Source organism: Strongylocentrotus purpuratus, unplaced genomic scaffold (assembly GCF_000002235.5).
Source record: "Strongylocentrotus purpuratus isolate Spur 01 unplaced genomic scaffold, Spur_5.0 spur5_scaffold_8, whole genome shotgun sequence".
NCBI classification, from domain to species: domain Eukaryota; kingdom Metazoa; phylum Echinodermata; class Echinoidea; order Camarodonta; family Strongylocentrotidae; genus Strongylocentrotus; species Strongylocentrotus purpuratus.
Genome location: NW_022145614.1, coordinates 12,753,196 through 12,777,569, shown reverse-complemented (window position 1 = coordinate 12,777,569; position 24,374 = coordinate 12,753,196). Strand labels below are relative to the sequence as shown.

The 24,374-nt window shown below is 37.1% G+C and overlaps 1 protein-coding gene across 2 annotated transcripts; it reads left to right on the top strand.

Moving 5' to 3' along the window:
* The first annotated feature begins 279 nt into the window (after positions 1 to 279).
* LOC576022 (RING finger and SPRY domain-containing protein 1) lies at positions 280 to 24,143 on the top strand. 2 transcript variants are annotated; one of them, XM_030975345.1, is made up of 14 exons: positions 280 to 340; positions 1,605 to 2,166; positions 3,580 to 3,632; positions 13,788 to 13,900; positions 14,701 to 14,886; positions 15,518 to 15,584; positions 16,319 to 16,450; positions 17,077 to 17,192; positions 18,825 to 18,968; positions 19,693 to 19,804; positions 20,593 to 20,695; positions 21,474 to 21,626; positions 22,600 to 22,704; positions 23,639 to 24,143. In XM_030975345.1, exons 2-14 carry the CDS (start codon positions 1,697 to 1,699, stop codon positions 23,820 to 23,822), a joined length of 1,938 nt encoding a protein of 645 aa, XP_030831205.1. In that variant the 5' UTR covers positions 280 to 340; positions 1,605 to 1,696; the 3' UTR covers positions 23,823 to 24,143. The 2 variants fall into 2 exon arrangements, with proteins under 2 accessions (XP_030831205.1, XP_030831204.1); XM_030975344.1 differs by having other exon boundaries at positions 289 to 449.
* Positions 24,144 to 24,374: the final 231 nt, after the last annotated feature.

Genomic DNA, 24,374 nt, shown 5'->3' with positions numbered 1-24,374 from the left:
AATACCTTGTGATAGGAAAACCGGTTTAACACTGGTCTTCGAGCCCGGTAATCTTCTTTGGGACTAGAAATTCTTTCTTTTTTTTGTGGATAATTATCAAATTGGGATAATTTATGTTCCATTTCGTAGCTCAAAATTGCCTCTTTTGGAATCAGAATTTTAATTTAAAGTTCATAATTATCTGGCAACTTTTTGGTGGGTTTGTGGTGTCTGGATGAAGGCGAGTCAAATGTTTTTTTTCAGCCGAATTTTCTATAGGCCGAGCTAGAATAAGGACGATTTATACAATACAAAAAATCTCGCAAGTATCGGTTTCTGAAAAAGGGAAGTCATTTCCTAGGTATGTGGGCTGTATTTACAACATGGCTTTATTAATTGAGTGAAGTCAATATTTCTTAATGATCAGAACATGAGGATGAAACTGTGACTTCATCTTTCTTTTGAAGTTGGTAAGAGAAATACGTTTTTATTAGGGCGTTAATCCGCGCTAGAAGACAGAAGTAGCCCTTCGCGAGTTGAATGAATGAGGAGGACGGATGATCTGAATGAATGAAGTGTCGTCGATCGTCCTGGGTGGGCCGTGGTTGGCTGAGTGAGACTGAGAGCGATAGAGACTGAAACAAAATATGGAAAAAAGAGTTAGAGGTGAACATCATGAAGAAATGCTGCTATTAATAGTATTATATCAGAAAGCAGATATTGATGTTAGGTGTTCTCGGACAAGACCTCTAGTTCTTTTCATCTTTTATATTGTTTTTTAAATTCAAGATATTCTAATTTCTGATTCTGGTTGGTGACTGAGATAAACATGAAAGTGAATTTATTTTTATAGTGAAATAGGTCTAGATCTAGGCCTAGACTATATTTTAAAAAAATAAACACCCTTTGTTTCAATCAAACGGCATGAATGGAGTATAATCATCCCAAGCAACCTGTTCTTATTCCAAGAGTGTACAGAGATGATTACATTAAAACATTGATGGTTATTTGTAAGCCATTATTCTGGAATCATTTTGATCTCATGTTCATGCGAAGTCTTGGAGTAGGACACACCCATCTTTATCATCATCTTAATACTAGGGTTACATGGCAACAGAACAAGTCCCATGGGCAGCAGAATTGATACACTATGGGGAATTTATAAGGGCAGCTTTAACATTTACCAGGAATCTTTTTTACATGATAGCCTTGTTCTTTTACAAGTTAAAATACCATCCTTTTTTAGTCTTCGTGGAGTGAATTTGTACTTTTGTGCGATGTTGTGTGGTGTGCCACGCTGCATGTGTAAGTCACGTTTATGTAAAGTATTATTAAACCTAAAAAGTAGAATGTCTTGATTGAACACATTCTATTCATAGAGAAGACTTGACAATGAATTTGAAATTATGAAGGTACCTTCATGTATTTTTTGTTTCTTTCAAGAAGGTAAAATTTGTACTATTTCTTGTTCAAAGCTTATTGTTCAATGGTAAACAATCAAGCATGCAATAAAACAGTGAAATTGTACTAGACCTACTGTACATGCAAATGTTGCCATTCTGGACAAACGGCAAATACTCTAAATTTTCTCATATTTTCTTTTCTTTTCTTTGATATGATATCAGGGAGTGCAACTTAAAGGAAGAACTTAAGGAGAGGAGATTCAAGAGGAGAAATGTCACATTGCTTCCATCTCTAAACAGACCGCAATACATTCATGATCGTCTCCGCTTGGTACTCCTACATTGTGCTGCGAGAGACGGTCGTGCGGAAGTGGCCGTACATTGGGCCAGCGATTTACCGTTTCCTCTGGCATTGCATCAATACCATGGGCAACTCATGTATCAGTAAGGACCACAGACGTAGGACTCTTGAGCATGGTGGCACCACTGCAAGTGGGGGGAATGGCAGCGGTGGTGGACGTTATTCTGAGACCGATTACCCCTCTTCACACAGCACACCTACAAATCACAACTCGGAGCAATCGGGACAGTCCCTGAATGAGAACAGGCAGGCCCGGGCTCAGGTCACGCCCCTGTACATGCTGGCTTCCAGAGACATGGCGGCCGCGCAACCTACCTTTACCTCGGACATTTCTCACGTGAACAGCAGTGATGATGAGGAGACAGAGCATGTGAATCAGCTCATGTTAAGGACGTTGCAAGTCATTAGAACTCTTGTGGATAAGTAAGTGTGTTTGCAGCTTTAAACCATGGAAATTTATGTGGGTGTGAAACCTGCCTCTACATTTTGTGCTATGATCTATCATGGTATTTTGCATCCGTGTCTACTTTCTTGTCATTCCTGAAGATGCATGATAGATTTTACTTGTGTCCTTTTGGAAGTTGAAAGCAATTTGCTCTAAAGTTTGGATTGCTCTTCATATTAATGGTCGTTCACATCAGTTGATCATGACAAAAGTGAAATTATCACAAGTCTTAAAAATGTACATTACTGGAATACTGGGTACATGTATGTGGCATTTATGCACAGATTAACAATACGGTCACAGCGTCACAGTTGCTGCAATTAAATCAATGTGTGTGTACATTACTGTACAATGTTGGTTACTATGCTAATGAGATATTTATAAGCAAATAGAGAAATCTTTCATGAAGTTATTGGTGACATTTTGAGGGTTCAGTGAAGTGGAATGGACTGATTGGTGAATTTAATTACCTGATAAAAAAATAGTTGTAGTTAACTTTAAATGTCCTTTACCGGTAAGAAGACAGATTCTCAAGAATCAATGATTAATTGCATCTACATGTAGGACTACATGTAGTATTCATGTACATGTACATAAACATTGCGTGATGCATGCACAAGATATGATCTTCAAATTTTAATTAAATTTTAATGAATAACAAATAACAGCCCATCCATAAAAAATTGTATACCAGTAGGGTTAATTTGCATTCATGAGATATTCTGTAGCATCAGTGTTCAACACAACGTGGCAGTCACAGGAACTGACAGTTATCCATGCCCCAATCGAGTACCACTTGTATTGGTTAATATCAAACTTTTTGCCATATGGAGGAGTGGGATTTTCATGAGACTCACAGATAAAATATGGCTTGTCAGATAATTCATTTTAGATTCTAATAGCTTTTTACAGTAAAATAATGCCAATTTCGCCTGTTGTACAGTGAATGGATATTTTCAATCTTGCTTGTACCGGTACAATTTAGAGAGTCTCTTTATTTTAGTAAAAATGTAGAAAACTGGGAACCTTTTCACACAAAAAAACCTGTGACAGTTTCACAAGTTTTCCAGATACATGAAGTCGTATGCAACAAAAAAATGCACATGATGTGCTTTTAAAATTGTTCCAGAAAAGGAAACGAGTCCCCACACTTCACGTTGTAGTTGATGATAGTTTCTTTCCACAGATATAGCCTTCAGAATTTTCTAGTTTTACAGTTTTATCGCAGTTGAGGGATTATTCTGATTGTTCAGATAGAATGTTATGTGGCAACATACAAGTTACATGTAGATAAGTATTAGCTATTTAGCTGTCGTATGGAAATCTTTAATTGGTAATTTACAGGTCTGTTTTTTTTTTTAAAGCTTTATTCTTTTCTCTAAACTTCACAGTGAACAAGAGCCACCCTATGCTATGCTGAGATTACATGAAATAGCTGAAACAGGTAAGTCCACAAAATTTACTTTAAGGTTTATAGTAGGCCCATTCACACACACACACACCCACACACACCCGCACACACCCACACCCAAACACAATAACAAGAATAATAGAAACCAACAAAGTAAACAAACAGACGGTATGAGTGTTTTTTATATTTTTACCACAATCCAGAAATCACTTCATTTTGTTCTTGCAACAACAAAAAACAAAAAAATGAGATTCTGGTTGTGGTCCAAAAAGCAGTTTTGAAATCTTAACTAAGTGATCAGTGTGTGAAAGGTCCTCTATAATTCCTCATGGCAAGCTAGCTACCGGTACTCAACTACATGTATGTGAGCAATGTTAGCAAAGTTCTTTGTATGGAAGTAGCACACTGACTTTTAGTGGCCAATTAGCCTGATTGTGAAACAATGCCTTTAATAAGAGCTTGGAGTTGAATAGTTTTGTATAAATGACCGTTAAAAATCTACATGTACATGTAAGTAGCTTTATAGGCTGCTGCTGTGTAACCCAACCATTTTGTTTTCCCCTGAATTATTCTGTTGCTTTCTCAAAATTACGGTAGTTATGTTTTTTCTTCATAAAATATATTTTATTTTTTGGTGTTGTTGTTGTTGCACATACCGCACGTCAACCAGTTCCCCTAAAATGTAGATCACTACTTCAACAGAAAACTTTAGTAGAGATTTATAAAGAGTACGAATTTACAAATAGAAGAAAAAACAAATGAAAGGCGTAAATATTTTCAAAAGAATAAAATGCTGATAATACTTGTAAAAAAAATTATAGGTCCTAATATGGAAATATCATGAGGAATGTAATTTCTGCATTGGAAGTGTGTCGCGCGTGGTTGTAAGTTTTGTTTTAATGATTTCCTTTTTTTTTTGCTTGAAATTCCTTTTCTGATGCCGTCATGGTTTCTTTTTTTGTTGCACAAGGTTAGCATTTTTGCCGGTGATAATATACATGGTTAGAATAGAAACTTTGTGAAAAAGTGGCAAATTTTCATTGAAAAGTAATGGTTTTGAACCTCACAATGTGTTGCCAATCTAAGGATTTTATTTTTAACGCTTAGTTTGCTTTTTTTAAAATTGCTTGCATCTAACGCAATACGATCATGCACCAAGAAAGAATGCAGTGTGTGTAGAAATTGTTCTTGCTACTGATTCATCTGGGGAGTGTTTCACAAAGATCCTAAGTTGAACTTATCTCTAAGTTGGACTTAAAATTTATGGAAAGCCATTAGCATCTGTGAAAATATATTGTAAAAGTTATTATAAAAGGCATTAATTGTTTATTCAAATCATTCATATTTGCTATCATCAAGGAGATTTCATGTTCTGGATGTGGAATTTATAAAAAGTCTAAAATACTTGAATTTCTGCTTTTGAATATATTTCATTTTAAGACTCCAATGGCTGTCCATATATTTAGGGCTCTGAATCAAAAGCTTATTGAGCCATACCACAACATGTGGGACGACTGTGTTTAAAGCCCCTCTAAAGTGTTGGGAGCCCCAAATGCGCCAAAAATTTGATGGCAAAATTTCACTTAAATTGTACTATGATACTAAAGAGGATGTCATTTAAAGCCTGTCTGCACTAGTTTGGCCAGGGGGGATAAGACCTCCCTGCGAGGTCACTGACAGGTGGTTATCTCATCGAATCAGCTCTCAATTAACATAAGAAAAAGAGGATCATGGCCTTCATGGGGGACCACCATGCACCGATTAGGCATTGTTTGCTAGATAGAGGGCGTAAGTAGCTATAAGTACATGTAGTGCAGTGGGGCTGTAAAGGAGTCTGATGATTAGACCAAGTACATGTAAAAGCATGTCTCTATATTGACTATTCATTACGTGTAGACATACAGTACATGTCCGAGACAGATTTAGATATTGAAACTACCACACTTTGAATTTCAGAGAATCCTGGTTTCAAATTGAAACCACCTTGTGGTTTTCAGATAGGCATATTTGATCTAGATGTGCAATTTATAACCCTCATAAAAGCATGAATAGATAAACCGGCTTTCGTGTAGACTCGTATCCAAGTATGGCCATTACATATGAGAGAAACACAAGAATGAGTCCCTATTCCTACATGTACATTTCATGAAAATGGAAAATTATTTTAGTGAAAGGAAAAATTATTAGTGAAATGAGAAAATATAAGGCTCATGGACAGTCATGGTCTTGTTTTTTCACCATCCCTAACTTTTGCAGTCAACATTTGAACAGTAAATATAGATCCTGGTATTATTGATTGTAGTAGTTTCGATTCTCTGAACGAGCCTACCGTATTCCGTCATGTACTGGTACATGGAATTATGGGCTGCCTGGGGGGTTTTCCCTTGAATCCCTTATGATGAGGTACATGCCCTTTTATGAGATACAATGTCTTGATTCATCGTCTCAAGAAATTGTTAACGGGAAATCCAACCTTGATAAGAAACTACTGTGTAGGGGAAGCAGAACGATCAGAAAAGTAGAATTGTCTAAGTTTGAATAAAATCTGACTTAAAATTATGAAAGAAATGAATTTTTTAAAGTTGTAAACTTGTAATCACTATAGGTATGGGCTCTTCAAATATTTATGTAAAACTATTCACTTAAAATCCCAAATTTGCAAAATACCAAATTTGCAAAATACCAGTGCCTCATATTCAAGATAATTCTTTGAATGAGATTATTTTCAAAATTAGGTAAATGTTGATCACCAAAATTGCCTTTATTTTCTAAAAGTGGATGGGGAGGGAGAAGGGGGGGGGGGGCGGCAGTGGCCTATTTTGTCATGCTCTTTTATTATCAAATGAAAAAGATACATGTAGTTTTATGATAAAGTTTCTTGATGTGGGGAGTCTTGGCAGTTGAATTGCTTACTCCGTCAATGCTCCACACTAACTTTCAGGTCCGGATTTCAAATTTTAGAGTCCGTAGGCATTAGCCCTATGTAAGATTTTTTTTTTTTTTTAATTAAAATTGGGGGGGGGGGGGGTCATGGCTGAAATTTTAGGCGGCCATGTTTCGCGGGCACTTGTCAATGTTGAGCCCTGGCTTACTCGTTTGAAAAATATTAATTCATAATTTTCATATTCATATCCAAGGAAGAAGTGTGTTTTGTCTGCTTTTGCACTGCATTATGATCTACAGTATACCCAGGCAATGTACTGCTGTTGTACATGTACCTCAAGGAAATTGTATAAGTTGCTATGTGACATGAATAATATACAGTATACAGTCAAATGTGCTGGTAGATGAGTTGGATTGATGTCTAATAGCGTGCTTGCAGCAAACAATACCCAAAACATCTTTTGATGTACATGTATGCAGGGTCTCTCCTTTCTGCTTGAATCATTCATGTTTAAGACCCGGGGGGGGGGGGGGGGGGGGGGGGGGGGGGGGGGGGATTATAGTCGGACGGGGGTGTGCGGCTGAGACCTCCGAACCCATACCCACATCCAAGGGTCCTTTTGCTGAAATAGGTACCCATGTCTAAGGATTTTTTGTGAAAAATGGACCCATATCTAAGGATTTCAAACGTCAAATATTACATTTTTAAAGCTGTAATAATACACTACAGCAAAGCATATGGAGAGTCAACGCTAATGCATATTGACCTTTAGCACTGCACTACGCGTTAATAGGCAGCATTTAAATACATGAATAGTCAATACACTCATAACACAGAGATGCACACAATCATGCCGATGCGGCTGATCGGCAAGTTCGACAGTGGACTCACAATTTGATTTTTTAAATTATTCTTTCTAACATCGGAAAGTTGAAAAAATGTATTTTACTGCTATTTAGATTTTATCGATTGTCACTAAAGTATAGATTTTTAGTGAAATTGGTTGAGTTTTATACAGTGGTGTTTGAAATGTTGAGAATCAATAGCACAGCTTTTAATACACAGCCAGGATAGTAATGCACCTATGTGTGTATTAATGCAATGGCCAAAAATTTTGCAGTTCTCGATAAAATTCTTTATTAGTAAACTGTACCATACAACATGTAGTTTACAAGTAGTTTACACACATAAAGATGAAAACACCATGCAACATAATTATACTGTGCTAGCACCTCTAGCATCTGTTCTAATTGAAGGACTTTTCCTGTTTTAATTAACGTACCCGTACACGAGCTCTCAAGCATTGGCTATATAGCTCCCTGCTTGAGCCCCGCTGCTGCCCGGCTGCTGGACAGAGGGTACGCAGGGTATAGCTGATGATCATATCATTTTCAGTGTGCAAAGAGCTACAAGTTTCCGGGGGTACGACCCCTATACGGGCGGATACCATACCTAGCGCGCATTATGCCATATGAGTACCCGGTATAGAGCCCATGGGGTCGTGATAAATGTGGTACCCCGGGATCTAGTTGAGTTTACGAGCTACTGCGTACACCTCGTACACTGGAAATGCAATCAACCGAAGGATTCATTTATTTAGAGATGGGAGAGATTTAGGCATTTGCAAGGTAGGAGAAAATCCCAAAATCCCGGAGAAAATGAGGGAGAAAAGAGGGGAAAGGAATAAATGAAAAAAGGGACCCATGTCTAAGGATCTTTCCTGAAAAAGTCACCCTTCCGAGCGGCACATCCCCGTATACCCAATATACGTGAGTACCCCCCCCCCCCCCCCCCCCCCCCCCCCCGGGTTTAAGACCCTGAATACCGGTAGTGAAAACATTTGTGTAGGAGAAAGTCAATGAAAAGCATGAATACTATTGTGATCCATTTACCTACATGTACATGTAAATTGTACATTGAAGATTAAAGGTATTGGTAATACAAAGTTTTAGGAAATTTTGGAAACTGGGTGGATAGTGAATCTTTACAATTTGTATACATTTGGATGCCCCTGTGGATTTATTATAAGCACTAAAACAATTAACCCCTAAAACACTTCTGTTTTTGAGAAAAATTGAATATAAAAATTTACCGGTGCTCCCGGTAAATTTTGACAAATTTCAAATAGCGCCTACGGCCGTACAATGGTAGCTGCGACCATGAAAATCTCAGAATATGTAGTTGTGATATATAATTTCCAAACGGAAATAGCTAATCGGTCAATTTTTGTCAAGAAACATTGTTTCATAGCTAAATTGATATCTTGACCTTGAGAGGGAGCTATACAACATAAATAGTTTATTATTTATAATTTCATAACTTTACAATTGATTTCAACTGGGACAAAGATCAATGAATAATGTAGGAACGCATATGCTTCCAATATGTTAATTTGAACCAAATTCATGACCCCATACCAAAATTTTGTAATACCTTTAAGTAAGGCTGCGACGGGTAGTCGAATGCTCGAGTACACGCACGGTTGACAACTACTCGTACCCGAATATTTAAATTATATTATATTTTAAAAAAATTAAAAATAAAAAAAATGTCCAGGCCAACGCTTACCCGTGCCAGGGAGAGCGGCGGCCGCTGGCATGGTACCGTCGGTAAAAATGTTTCCCAACTCGAGCACTGTCAAACTCACCACTCAGAAACTGGGACCAAATGTCTGGATTTTTGTTTGGACTCGGAGGACAATGGATTATTCTGCCATCTTTGGTTTTTAAAACAGCATTGTTTACTGTTATTATTATTATTAAATCGGCGCCTGCAACTGCAACTCGAAGTAAAGTTGCATGCGTTTTCGGCGATACTGGGATACTGCACCAGTGGTATGGTAGTGGCAAAAAAATCAACAAAATAAAACAAATCAAAAAATCAAAAAAAAAATTAAAAAATCAAAAAAATTATAAAAAAACATGGCGTCCGAATATTCAAGTATTCGATTGTAAACCTGGGAGTGTACTCGGGTACCTCATTACACTGTTGTGCACAGCCTTACCTTTAAGCATGTTATTTCACTATGACATTGTAGCAGCTGTATTGTAAGAAAACATCTACTTTGCAGTAGTCGTGTACTGATGCATAAAATTACATTTACATGAAATTGGATTTTATATCGGTATGATAGTACCTGTATTTGAAGCAGTTTAAATGGCTCAACTAATGTAATCCCATTTTTGACCGAACTCACAAGATAGATAAAAGAATATCAAGACGGTATAAATGATGTTAAACTCAGGGGGAGGTGGTGATCAAATTTCAATATTAATAATAATAATAATAATAATAATAATATTCAATATTGTACAGTACCACAGCATATTCTTCTTTACCAAAATGCATTGATTTCATGAGATTTGTACATGCTATTTTGCCATTAGGAACTGCTACGAAAGCCGTACGAACGATTTTCAGACAATGAAAAAACAGAGATTCGTACAAAATTATCGTTCGTACAAAACTTTTGTGACCGTAGCATAAAGTGTACATCTGTCAAAAAAAATTGACGATTATATTCAAGGTTATGAATTATATTTAAATGTGCGCATACTCAGGGCAGTCAGGGATATTGTACCGGTAAATTAAAACGGAAATTATATGTAATTGAAATCACAATCCCCAAATGATTCATCCCATATTCATTTTCCACCTTTGAACCATGATATTCAGGCGTGATAAAAACCCGATTTAAATCGGTTTCCCGATTTTTTTTTCTTCTTCCCGATTTAAAAACAAAAACAAAAAATCCAGATTTTTTTTTTTTTTTTTTTTTTTTTTTTTTACCAATTTTTTCTTTCTTCCCTTTTTATCCTGATTTTCCCGATTTCCCTCTTATTTTCTCTATTCTTCCCTATTTTGCCCTATTTTTTTTCTCCCAATTTTCTTACTCCCAATTTTCTTACTCGAAAGGGGGGAATGTTGTGAGATGCCATTTTTTCCCAGCGAATCCTCTTTTTTTTTTTTTACTCAAGGGGGGCGTGGTCGAGGGGAAAACAAAAAGCCTTTTTTTTTTTTAGTGCTCACTATCACCCCTGGATATTACAAATTTTGTAATGTCAACGTAACCCCTATTACATGTACATGTAGCTACAGTGCACTCCTAATTGTAATATTACATGTATGTAGTACCTATAAACGAGGGTCAGTTTGCCTTAAAACCGAAATCTAGCGGTAGAGTAGCAAGTCCGTCATCCTGTTATTGTCAAGAAAGTGGCCTGGCAGGCAGACAGACCCTTGCCGTACATTCATAACCAAACGTCGATTCCCTTGTGAATGCGATGATTTCCATCCTTGAATTTGGATGGCACTCTCATAGAATGAGTCACTCTGAGGAGTGTTTCTAGTGTTGCATAGCAAGATCGAGACACTGCATGTGTGTACACAATATGTATTTGTAGGCTACTGTGTTAATCATTAGTGAAAGGTAGCTTAGATTTTCACTAGTTGTCGTGACTCGAGTGAGGATTTCTTTGAAAGAAATGAATGACAATAAAATTAAGCATTGTATTACAGTTGTAAATGTATATATTGAAAAGGAATCTGTTAGAAAAGGCTCTCTTTTCACAATTTTTCAGAGAAATTACGAGCCTACACGAATAAGAAGTTGAATTAATGTAAATGTAAAATTGTGACCTTTCAATCCATGACTCTAAATACACCCCCAAATCCCTTTGGCCCGAATTCACAAAGGAGGTTTGTCGACAAACCTTGGTTTTCGTACGTCATATGATATGTTTTATGCGTTTTTTACAAACCTGGTTTGTAAAGAACAAAAGGAGGTTTGGCGAAACAAAAGGAGGTTTGAGCTCAAACCTTGGTCTGAGCTCAAACCTTGCTTTGTGAATTCGGGCCTTTGTGTTGTATAAATGCATGTACATGTAGGAAGAATGAATGTCATAGGCCTCCCACATTGTAGACATACATGTACCTGTGGTTTATGATTGGTTCTTTGTATTTAACCTCTTCTACATGTATGCAGTGGACGGCTAGCCAGCAAACCCTCCCAAGTCCCAACCATTGTTTTTTAAGTTTTTAACCAATATTTCTATTTTTCATCCTGAAACAGAAATATGTATACCCACAAGTTGTGTGTCTGGACAGGTTGGTTGTTCAGACAGCCCGTTTTCAAACAGTGAATACATGTAGATCACTTTTTCACTTGAATTTTCATGAATCTTTCAACAGACGTGTTGTAAATATCATAAAAATGGCTAATAATATTGGCAGTTATTGCTATTTTATATGATTTTTTTCTAAATTGCAACAGCAAAAGAGCAGGTTTTATTTTGTTAAGTGTCCAGACACACAACCCTATCCCCCCCCCCCCCCAAACACATACACATCCCTTATCCTACCCTTATCGTGGAATTCATCCAATGGAATATACATTTAACACTTGTATTTTATAAGTGCTTTTCATGACAATTGTTTTAAAAACTTGGGGGCAAAGAGCCACAAATGGGGTTAATCTTCTACAGTGTACATGATACATGTATATGTATTCTAGGCAAAAATGGGTTAGAAACTTAGAACACAATAGACATGTGTGTATCCGGGTTAGCAAATCTATTTATATAATGTGTGTGCACGAGATGACACATGGTGTCTCACAAAATCAATGTTTTTTCCCTATCCTGTAAAGATGATTTATTATCTGAATCCGTAACCAATTATTTAATCATTGCAACACTGCTACTACATGTAGGTTAGGACTCACAATATAGTTCAGGCATGTACATGTGTGTGGAAGCTACATGTAATCATTTCCTTGTTATATGAGCTTCATGATGAAAAAAATCATGTAAATTCTGGTACTCTGACCTATTAATAGTTGGAAAATTTAGAAAATGATATGGGAACTGAAAACATTTGAAAAGAATATTCTTTCAGTTGTCTGTTTCCAGAGAAGAAAAAAAATTGTTCCTACAAAATTCCTGCAAACTCTAGAAAGAGCAAAAGTGACCCCTCCCCCTCTCTCTCAAAAAAAAAAACAGGGAGGGGGAAGGGAAAAAATACTTGTAATTAATACTAATAGTCACATAATAACGCATAAAACCGTGATAAGAAAAGCCCAATTTCCTTCAGGATTCGTCCTTTCATATAATTTTTCCCTGATAATACACTATGAATATGACTGACAAAGAAAGCGGACAAAATATACAGTTCCTCAGGGAGACAAAGGAACATCCCTTCACTGCTATTATGTAGAAATGTGTAGAACAGGTGTCACATGCATATTCACCTTTTTACATAATAGCAGTGAAGGGATGTTCCTTTGTCTACCTGAGGAACTGTATATTTTGTCCGCTTTCTTTGTCCTCCATGTTCATAGTGATACCTTTCATTTACCATCTATGTTCAATATTGGCTTACAGTACACAAGGATGTTTTGTGGAGGGGAGGGAGGAGGGGATAGAATAGAATTAAGTTACATATGGACAGGTTCAAGTACAGCACACATTTGGAGTTCAGCAATCAGTGATATTTGCAAAAGTGTCTACTAATGCCTCGGTGTAAGAAAATTTCAAAGAGCCCAAACCCCTTGTCCACTAGACCAATTATAACTCTTTGGAATTCCTAAAGTAAAGGTTAATTTATTTAATTAATTTTAGGGAGAGTTTTGCTCATAAATGACAGATAATTATCCACTAATGATCACACGCTAATAGGCCTCTTGACGAAATGCCTTACAGAAAATTTCCTCTAATTTACAGTAAGTGTTGCGAATTTCCCCTAATTAGGTCGCCATTCGCTTGAATTCAAGAATTTACTTAGCATTGACCATACATGTAGCTTGGTATTGCATGGAAAATGTAGCATTACCAGCTTACAGGATACATACAGAAAAAGATACAGAATCATTACATCTGTGTGATCTTTTATCTATGTCATCTTTTATCTATGTCATCATGTTTACCAGGTACTAAATGAACTGTGTACTATTCTACTGTTCTTTTATGGCGAATTCTCAGTGGATTTTTAATTAATGGCATTTGTATTTGATTCTATTTAAAATTCATGCCATAATTATGGCATAATATATCATTGAAATTTGAATGTTCTCATATCATGGTACATTTACATCCTACTGTATGTCAGACATTAAAAGTTTTAGTATTTTGCTCAATGATCAACTTCCATATTTTTAGTGAAATTTTGGCTATTAAAATGCATTGCTTTCATAGTGTAAATCAAAAATCCTTTGATTATTTCAAGCTAATCTATGTTACATATAAACCCAAATTTGATAGTGATTATTAATTTATTTCATGTTTTATTACATGTATGTTTTGTTTCAGAAAATGGATGGTCGAAGGTAGTCCAGGCGATGATTAGAGTGATCCCAATGGATGACCCATTGGGACCTGCTGTAATCACCCTTCTTATAGATGAGTGCCCCCTCCCCACCATGGTGAGTAGACACCCCCCCCCCCCCTTTTTTTTTTTACCTCTTTCACACTTTTATTCTTTAGTTGGTAGTGATAATAATAATAATAATAGTCCGCTTTTTATATAGCTCCCAATACATCTATACAGCGATGTGCCTGAAAAGCATGGCTCTTCAAATGCCTTCATATTCTAAATATGTCATGTAACATCATAAAAATCCGGGTACGATTTTTACCCCATGTGTTCGTGTAGTCCCATATACATCTTTCTGTGTACAGTGTTTGTAACTTTACCAAGACTTGGCCAAATTTCTTATCATTTTGATGATTCCAGAACCTTGCAATACACACAAATTCTTATATGCTAGATGATCAACCTTTTCTGGTCGATTCCACACCGTTTCTTTCACAATGCAATCGCATGACCAGAACTCAACTTCATCTTTAAAACCTTTAGATGAAAATATAACCTGTCTTATTTACAAGTGCCCGTCCCTGTCATGGTGTGTAGACCCTTTCACATTTGATATTTGATAATTAATATCAAATTCTAATCAATACAAATCTCTGGCGACTGGACAGGGCCTAGAAATCTGGGGGGGGGGGGGGGGGGGGGGTGTTTCACAAAACTTGTCATCAGTGACAAATGACAGTGTTTGTTATAAGCTACTGAAATCCTTGCTTCTGATTGGTTATCAGCAGATTTGTCACTGATTTTTTTTGTCAGTTGTCATTGAAAAAAGGCTTTGTGAAACACCCCCGAGGAATTTGCAGTAAATATATGAATGTGCTTATATTTTCTTTGCATTTAATTTTCCATTAGGAAACTGTCCAAAGGTTGTACAAAGCCCTTGGTATATCTGCCCATCTAGCGAGCGAGGCCAAGTGTAAACCTCAGCGTCATCGGAACATTGCGGCCGTCCTGGGCTGCATCGCAGAGAAGCTGGCTGGTCCCAAAAGTGTCTCCCTTCTAGTGCCAGAAATCATTGAGTACTTGTTCAGTTTATTGGTAAGTGTGTAAATACATGTAGCAACCTCATTTATAAAATATGGTTAGGAGCCAGAGCATATAACACTGAGTTCCCATAGGTCATATAATTATTCAGATGGTCATAACTCAGCTAATGCTTAACATATTCAATTGATTTTCGACATTTGGACATTATTTTTGGTGTTCTTTCGGAATATGAAGAAAAAATTGAGAAATTCTAAAAATAGATTTTTGATGACGTCACACTTCACCACTCTATTACAACTTACGTTATTAAAAAATACAAACGCTACAGGTGTCAAATGGGTACCCGGTAGGATGTGGGCGTCATTGTTGGTCAAACAGATTGTGAGCGTCAAGTAACGCCCGGCTGGAATGTTCCCCAGGGAGTGGAGATTGTGCACACAGTGTGTGCGGGGAAGCACTGAATCCAATGACCGGGGTAATAGTATATTTGTAAAGCGCTTAGAGACATTTGTATTAAGCGCTATATAAAAATTAAATATTATTATATTATTATTAACCGTTGCACATCTCAACAAGGCTTTCCAATCAGGTACATACTGGTATCCTTTGCTTATTTTTGTAGTATCGTGTATTTTAAAAAAATCTATTCTTTTATTTTCCTTTTCTCATATTTATTTTGCAGGCCAGCAAAGTAAATCCACAAATAACATTGTATGCCCTCATTGCTCTTGAGAAGTTTTCACAAACCAGTGAGTATACATTTTTTTTATCTATCATTTTTTTCTTCTTCTGTTCCTGTCCCTACCTTTCATACTGTCCTTATTACTCCTAACCATATTCTTTATATATTTCATCTGTTCTTTCCTGTTGCTCTGACCCTATCTCTGACTCCTCTACCATACCTCTTGCCCCCTTCTCTCTCTCTCTTTCCCCCTCCCCTCTATTCTGTCTCTTATCTTTCTCATATATCCCCCACTCCTTCTTGCCCCTGATCCCCCTCCTTTCCCTCATTCTCTTCCTCTTATTTTCTATATCTCTGTAGTTTTAATTTGTTTTCATTGTCTATGTAAATGTTTCAGAAGAGAGGTATATTGTGTCAAGAAAATGGAATCATGGATTGGATAGTTATCATGTCAATCAGATATATTTGTGCCATATTTAGTATTAAAATGCCTGGTGCAGATGTAATGCAGTATAATTTTTTTTTTAATTGTATGCATCCGCCCGCCAAAGGTGGTGCCAGACAGCTGGAGAAATTATTTGTTGGGGGTTGTTTCTCTGTCCGTCTCTTTCGTTCTTGTGATATCTCAAGAACCACTAGTGATAAACAGGTAAGCTTCAGGTGAAAATTTGTATCACCGTAAGAAGACGATATGATTGTATTTTAGGTTAAGTAAGTCAAAGGTCAAAGGTTATACAGGAAAGAGAGGATTTGAAAGTCTATGAGTTATAACGAATGGCAAACAATGTGATTCTTTCCCAGGTGAAAACAAGCTCACGATAAAGAAGGCGGGCATTGCTGAAAAGCTGGTACCCCTGGCCCAGTGGGCTGAGAGTTCAGACCTAGACCACAGGCAGGTCGGATTCTGCGCAAGATGGTGCCTTGACAATGTCTGTGAGTATATCATGAATGCTTCAGGAGATTATAAGATTGTACAGTCAAACTTATCTATAGCGACCGCCCAAGGGAAACACAAAAAGTGGTCTTTGTAGACAGGTTCCTTTAGTACATGTTTCAATGAGAAACCATTTTCAAAGGAGAAAAAAAAATGGTCTTTTGAAGACAGGTGGTCACTAAAGCAGGTTTGACTGTACTAAATTTTACTCAACATCAGTCACAGCACCAAAGTGAAGTTGCAATTTATATGCTAGTGTTGATAGGTGACCTATGACCAGTATTGTTAAATTGCAGTTGCAGAAGTAGCCTTTTTTATAGTACCGGTAGTTGTTGCTGTTGTATTACTACAGATGAAGGAGAAATATTAATAGGTGTAGTACATGTAGAAACATTAGTGGTGGTAAAAAGTTGTGGGAATATTGGTAAGTAGTAGAAGTAGAGCCTAGTAGCAGCAGTAGAGTCAGTCAAGGAAGTCAAGGAAGTAGCGTAGGTATTAGTTATGAGCCAAGTTATTCAAATTCTAAGTTTTACTTAATTTAAGGGTTTCAAAAGTGATATCAGAGTTAAGTTTCCAAAAGGGTTTGTTGACATATCAATAAATGTTTTTTGAATCCATTTATCAGTCTTTGTACAGGGAAGGTCACTGACCTATGAAACCATTGATCTTGATGGACTGAACGCCATGCTCAACGATAATGATGTCAGCGAGTACTTGAAGATATCTCCAAATGGCCTTGAGGTAAGACTATGTCCCCCAAGGACAAAAATTGTTGTGTGTGTGTAATTGGTTTTTTTTACAGACGTGTATCGATCGGATATTATGATTATCTACGTCTGGGGACCGACCTTTAACGTCACTATCCAAAAGAAGTGACTCGTTTCGAACCTGCATCCTAGGCTGAATCAGTTTGTAGCTTTCATTGTTAGCTGGATTACAGGCGCACGCCACAACGCCCCGTTGTTGCCCATAGCGGTGATCCGACATTTGTATGCAGGCATAGCCTCTCATTTGTCGCCTGAACACAATTCCATAAATTCTAGAGTAGAGCCTAACTTTGTCAGTCTCTGTTTAGTACATGGCCTACTTACTGCATCTGTGTATAGTCTCCTTGCTCAGGCCCTCTACTTTGCATTACGTTTGACAAGGGTCAGTGTCAGTGTCTTCAAACTAGTCCAAAATGTACTGCAGTGACAATTGCTCCAGGCTTTAATTTGTCCAAGGGTTAGGGTTAGGATTGTAATTGAGTTTTAGGTTATGTCTAGGGTTAGGTATAGCATTTTGGTCTAGTGCTAGTTAAGGCACAATCTTTGTTTGAAAGAGGGCTGAAACCGGGCAATCAAAAAGACCCACAGCCTCTTTTTTTTATATCCTCAAAAGACTTACCCCCCCCCCAAAGAACCATAAAAGAAATGTAAAGATTCTCATAAAAGTAAGATATGTAGGCCATGGGTTGATTGTGGCAAACTTTTGTTGTCATATTAAAGAGAGGAATAAAGAAGAATGAACCAATTTTTTCCAGATTTTTGTTTCTTTTTTCTTCCCCCCCCCTGAATCCTCTTCTTTCTTTTTTTTACTCAAGGGGGGCATGGTTGAGGGGGAAAAAAATAGTGCTCACTATCACCCCTGTGAGGTGTTAAGCGGCCAGTATTCAACAAGAACACAATGGAAGGATTAAGGATAAAGAGGGCTTAATTAAGGAGGGCCCTGGGAATACTATTGATGGTTAATTAGGCATTAAGCAGGTTTCCACAAGAACATGATGGAAGGATAAAGAAGGGCGTATTATAAAGGACTCTCTTGCCGTCACCATTGTATGTTGTTAATGAGGCACTCAAGTGAAATGACCTGCAATGAGAAGAGATGCAGTGAAAATTTGACACTTTCTTTTATCTCTCCAAATTCTCTCCAAATGAGCCCACAACTTCCCCATTTTAATGGCCAAGTAGAAACTATTGACAGCACAAGATTTTTTTTGTTTAACTTGTGATTTCATTAAGTTGATAGTCCTACTATTGTTGGTACATATCCAAGTATATATTCTTTCTTCTTATGTTACTCTATCCACTTTTCCTTCTTACTCTTTCTTACAGCGCATAGAGACAAATTGTGATATGCGCTATATAAGTACGGTATATTATTATTATTATTATTATTCAAGTATAATAGTACTTTCAATCGCAAATTTCTTTTTATTATTCCATTATGCCATGTCATATATTGGGGACACTTACATTCATCTTGGAACTCCCATACAGTATCATCCAAAAGCATGCCAATAGATACAAATAAAACAGATTTTTTTTACTTTCATTACTCCTAAAATATGTTCAAAAATAATAATTATATATTCCCCTTTTTCCCCTCCTCAAGGCAAGGAGCGATGTGTTATCATTTGAGAGTGTCCGCTGTACATTCTGTGTGGATGAAGGTGTCTGGTATTACGAAGTACGGGTCATCACGAACGGTGTCATGCAGATCGGCTGGGCAACAAAAAACAGCAAATTCCTCAATCATGTAAGTAAAATTATATCATGAAATGTATTCCTACAGCTATAGTTGCAGTTGAGCCTCTTTTTTCAGGTCACCAATAGTCAAAACAATTTCTTGCAGAAAAAATGCTCGTTCAGTTTTTACCTGTTCCGAATGTTTGTCAGAATGTTTACTAAACTACTTTAGACTCTTTGCAATTGAAATTAACATTATTTGGCAGGCAGTTATGTTTAAAGATAAACTTGAGTTCTGGTAAAAAAAAAAGAAAATGAATTCTCACATAATCTAACAAAACTTACACTGAATGTTCAAGATTACAAATAAATGTCATGTGCCAAACAATTTTGGAAGAAAATGTATACTGGCTGAGTAATGAGCAAAGAAAGATAAGGAAACCAATGTATAGTAGCCCCGACACTATTTGTGTTGTCCCATATACATCTTTCTGTGTACAGTGCTTGTTACTTTACCGAGACTGGGCCAAATTTATTATGATTTTGATGACTCCAGAACCTTGCAGTACACACCAATACTTATATGCTAGATGATCAACTTTTTCTGATCCATTCCACACCTTTTACTTCACAATGCAATAGCATTACCAGAACTCACCTTTATCTTTAAATGACTGATATGAAATTAAAATCTCTGAATTCTCTTTGAACAATTTTAAATGTTTTTATAAAAAAATCACTTAATTTCCTTTGACCACGCTTTTTTGTATTTTTTCATTTCTTCTATTAAACAGGAAGGATTTGGTATAGGTGATGATGAGTATTCCTTCTCCTATGATGGATGCAGGCAGCTGTACTGGTATAACGCTAAGAGCAGAACACATCGCCATCCTCCCTGGAAGTCAGGTTAGTCGACGTCTTCAGGCCGTTTGTCTGAACTTCTTGAAAATTCAAATAATGTGACTAGTGACGTACACCTGGGCCCCGTCTTACAAAGATGTCACATCAATCACAACTATGTACATGAGAGATAGGAGACTGCAAACTTAACTATTGGAGGACTTGCGATTGATTTGGATCAATCGTAACTCTTTGTAAGACGGGGCCCTGATGTGATGTAACTTAATATGAAGCAGAAGAGTTGATGCTAATATAGCTGCTAATGAATGATAACAACCTGCATAAATAGTAACCTTTGGGGATATGATAATGGTGGTATAGCTGCAGTTACATCATTTTGTGTTAGTGTGCCCCTCCCTTGTTCATTAGACAAAGGCAAGGTTACTGTCGAAACCCACTGCAATCTTTGTAAGTGAGTAGGATAAACATGGTTGTCGTACACATGTGTGTGTGTGTGTGTGTACTTGGGTTTTTACAGACGTGTATCAATTAGATATGATTATTTAAGTCTGTGGACCAATCTTTAATGTCCCATCACTTTGTGTTAGTGTGCCCCTCCCTTGAAAGACGTGACTCAATTTCGAATCTGCGTCCTCGACTGAATCAGTTTGTAAATTCCATTGTTAGCTGGATTACAGGCGCACGCCACAACGCCCTATTGGCACATCTCAATCATTTATGCCAGGAGATTCAGACTTTGGCGCCATGACACTCCCTCCCTCCACTTCTTCTTGTCTTGATTCATATGATAGGTAATGATGATAACAATTACTTGATTTGTGTTCCATCCATAGGTGACATCGTTGGGTTCTTACTGGACCTGGATAAGAAGTACATGGCTTTCTCACTCAACGGTAACATCCTTCCCCCTGAGAGTGAGGTCTTTGCATCAGCTCAGTAAGTGTGTTGCAAACTACTAACCTCTTGACTACTGACTTTTCTCCGTCCCCTTAGCCTAAAGGGATAGTTGAAATTTGTTGCAGGGGGCGCTACACAAATTTTTTTTTTGTTGTAAGTTAATGAAAAACTGAGTGTCATATATTAAAGAATATACAATATAAATGAAAAAATCGGTTCAGAATGGCTGAAATATCCATAAATATAACCATTTCTTATATTTGTGAGGCACCACAAATATTCTATGATTTTGAACTGGCCGTTGAAAAAATGAGATAGCGCCTTATACGTTTTGTTCCAACCAATGCCAATGTTGGCTTTTTCGTATTGGTTATAATACGCACAACCAGCTGGCCCGTGTATTATTATTATGGCATATAATGGCATAAATAAGAATTAAGAGCAATAACCATGCATTTTGAAGGCATTCGCGGTCTGAAAAAAGAACACAACTATTAGTGTAAGAACTAGCCGATTCCTGAAGGCAGATCAGTGCACTCCTTTCAACAGGTGCTCTGATATAAATACTTAAGATGCTGCTACAATGGTCCATAGACTTCATTGGTTGTGTCACAGTTTCAGTTGTCAATTGATATTCAAATTAATTCTGCTCGCTATTGTTAATGCATGGTCCAACTGATGCATATGCAGGTCTTCCTCATATACATAGCTGCCAAGTTCCAACTTTTCATATTTTGGAGGAATATTAAAAGGCTGTAACGACAGGGGATTCAGAATTTGTGTACTATGATATCATCTTTTTATATTGCTAATGCAGGACTGGCTTCTTCGCTGCTGCTAGTTTCATGTCCTTCCAACAGTGCGAGTTTAATTTTGGCCTGACCCCCTTCAAGTACCCTCCTGCTGGTCCATTCAGAACGTTCAATGAGTATGCCAAGCTTACGGCTGAGGAGAAGAAGATCCTTCCAAGGTAAGGGAGGGTTGTAACATGTACAGCCCAGCCCAGGGGGTGTTTCACAAAGATCCTAAGTCAAACTTAACTCTAAGTTGGACCTAAACATTATGGAGAGCCATTTGTAACCTTCAAGTAAAATTCAAGTATTTTAGACTTTACATAAATTCCACATCAAGAACACAAAATCTCCTTGATAATAGAAAATATGAACGATTTGAATCGACGTTTTATGCATTTTAAAATAACTTTTACATAATATTTTCACAGATGCTAACAGCTTTCCATAATTGTTAATTTCAACTTTAATAGAGATAAGTTCAATTTAGGATCTTTGTGAAACACCCCCCTGCTCAGTTTGAGGGCATGTATAGGTAGTGTTGACTACATCGGTGATGGGATCTTTCAATATGGTTTCGACCAAATATAGCTAAATCATGATTACTGAATGACTCAAAACAATGAAATTTGATGAACATAAAGGTTAATTCAGCATTATTGGCCAAAAATCTAAAAATTTCAACTATTTTATTTTAAAAATATCAAAAATCTAAACCAGGATGAATATGACCCAGTTGATTGAATTCAACCAAAATAGCAAAGGGTTAATTCAACATTTTGGGCTAAAAAATAAAAAATAAAAAAAAATAAATAAAAAAAATCAAAAAAAAAAAAAATCAAAATTTTCAACTACCGGTAGACATTTTTTCATGTTTTAAATCTGTCCAGGGTAAATATCTGTCCCCAGTTCATCAAAAAAGAGTATTTGGGCAAATTTCATTGAATTTGCTAAAACAATTTTTTTTTCTTCTTCCATCAATTAGTTAACAAACATTTGTACTTTTTACTGGGACACCCTGTAAATCACTGAATGACGTTGCCATGTAATTAGCCAATTATATGAACAATTTACTAATTGTTATGGTAAGAATGTTGTGTATTGATACACTGTACCTCATATTTCTTTTCTCCTTCTCCTTTTTCCCTCCAGGCATAAAAAGATGGAGCTGATTCACCAGATGAGCATCAGTGAAACGGCGTGTAGCTTGTGTTTTGACAAGGAAGCCAGTGTAACCTTCAGGCCATGTGGACACGGGTGAGAAAATCAACCTCTCTTGTTGTGTCATTGGTTTTTAATCCAAGATTTAAAGATAAACTTGAGTTCTGGTAAAAAAAAAAGAAAATGAATTCTCACTGAATCAAACAAAACTTACACTGAATGTTCAAGATTACAAATAAATGTTATTTACCAAACATTTTTGGTAGAAAATGTATACTGGCTGAGTAATGAGCAAAGAAAGATCAGGAAATCAAGGTAAGTCAGGGCCCGACACCATGTGTAGTCCTATATACATCTTTCTGTGTACAGTGCTTGTTACTTTACCAAGACTGGGCCAAATTTATTATGGTTTTGATGACTCCAGAACCTTGCCGTACACACCAATACTTTCATGCTACATGATCAAATTTTTCTGATCCATTTCACACCTTTTCTTTCACAATGCAATTGCATGATCAGTTCTCAACTTTATCTTTAAATTTGTGAAAAATATCAGTATAATATATTGGGGTCTAGGGTAGGAACAAGTTTGTGGCACCGTAAACTTTCCAAAGGGGCCCAAATTTGGCACAACTTTAGACAAATTTTTTTCCTCGTTAAAAAAAATGGCTGTATCTGCCACGCATTCTGGTAAAATCAAAACTACGGCCATGTACCGCTTTGTACGTTATGCCACACGGCAGTGAACTGGGTTGAATTTAGGTTTTTGAATAGTTTTCACGCTACCTGAAGTTATGTCCCGTGGAAATTGTGGGCCCTGTCTTACAAAGAGTTGATATCAATGGAAACTTATTTGCAAATGATATCACCTACAACTATGTACATAAGAGATAAGAGACTGCAAACTTGCGATTGATTGGAGGACTTGCGATTGATTTGGATCAAAAACAACTCTTTGTAAGATGGGGCCCAGGTCTACATCCATTTATTAGACATCAACATTTTTTTATTTTTTTTTGGTGCTCAATAGCGGCTTCTGCCCAGACTGTGCAATCCAGCTCGAACAGTGCCCTCTTTGTCGTACGATCATCATGCAACGTCTGCGGAGCGACTCGTCGACGATAGGGGTTGAGCCGGGCTCCACGAGCAACCCAAACAACAATGCAGTGTCAGTGGAGGAGACAGAGGAGGAGCTAGAGGAGGAGGATTCATGACGTAGGTGAAACGTGGGTTGGTGCTTGGAAGACGATGTGTTAGCAACTCGTATTAAACTGCAACAGCTTCAGGTAGTCTCGGGATCATCTCTGTCAGAGTATTATGTATGTAAAGGTCAAATATCAGTTGAATTTTTCTCATTTTAGATGAGTGGGATAATTGAGCAATGCCTTGTAATGTGTCCTGCAAGGCATGCAGTGCTTCTTCCCCCATTTATTTCGAGGGTTCAGTGACACAAAGACCTAACTCCATATTTTGCCAAAATTTTATCAAAATGTTTAGAAAAATGTGGGCTTTCCAGGAAACACAAAGACTTAACTCCACCCAACACCCCATTGAAGTCAATGGCTAGTGAAACATAGACTTAACCCTTTAAGGCCCAAGTGCTCAGTGACACACAAAACACTTTTTCTCAAAATGGCCAAAATGGAGTTACATCTTTGTGTCAATGACTCCTCGAATTGAATCATTCTCATTTTCAAGGAGTGTTATATTTGAGCAATGCCTTGTAGTCTAATGTGTCCTGTAAGGCATGCAGTGCTTCTTCCCCC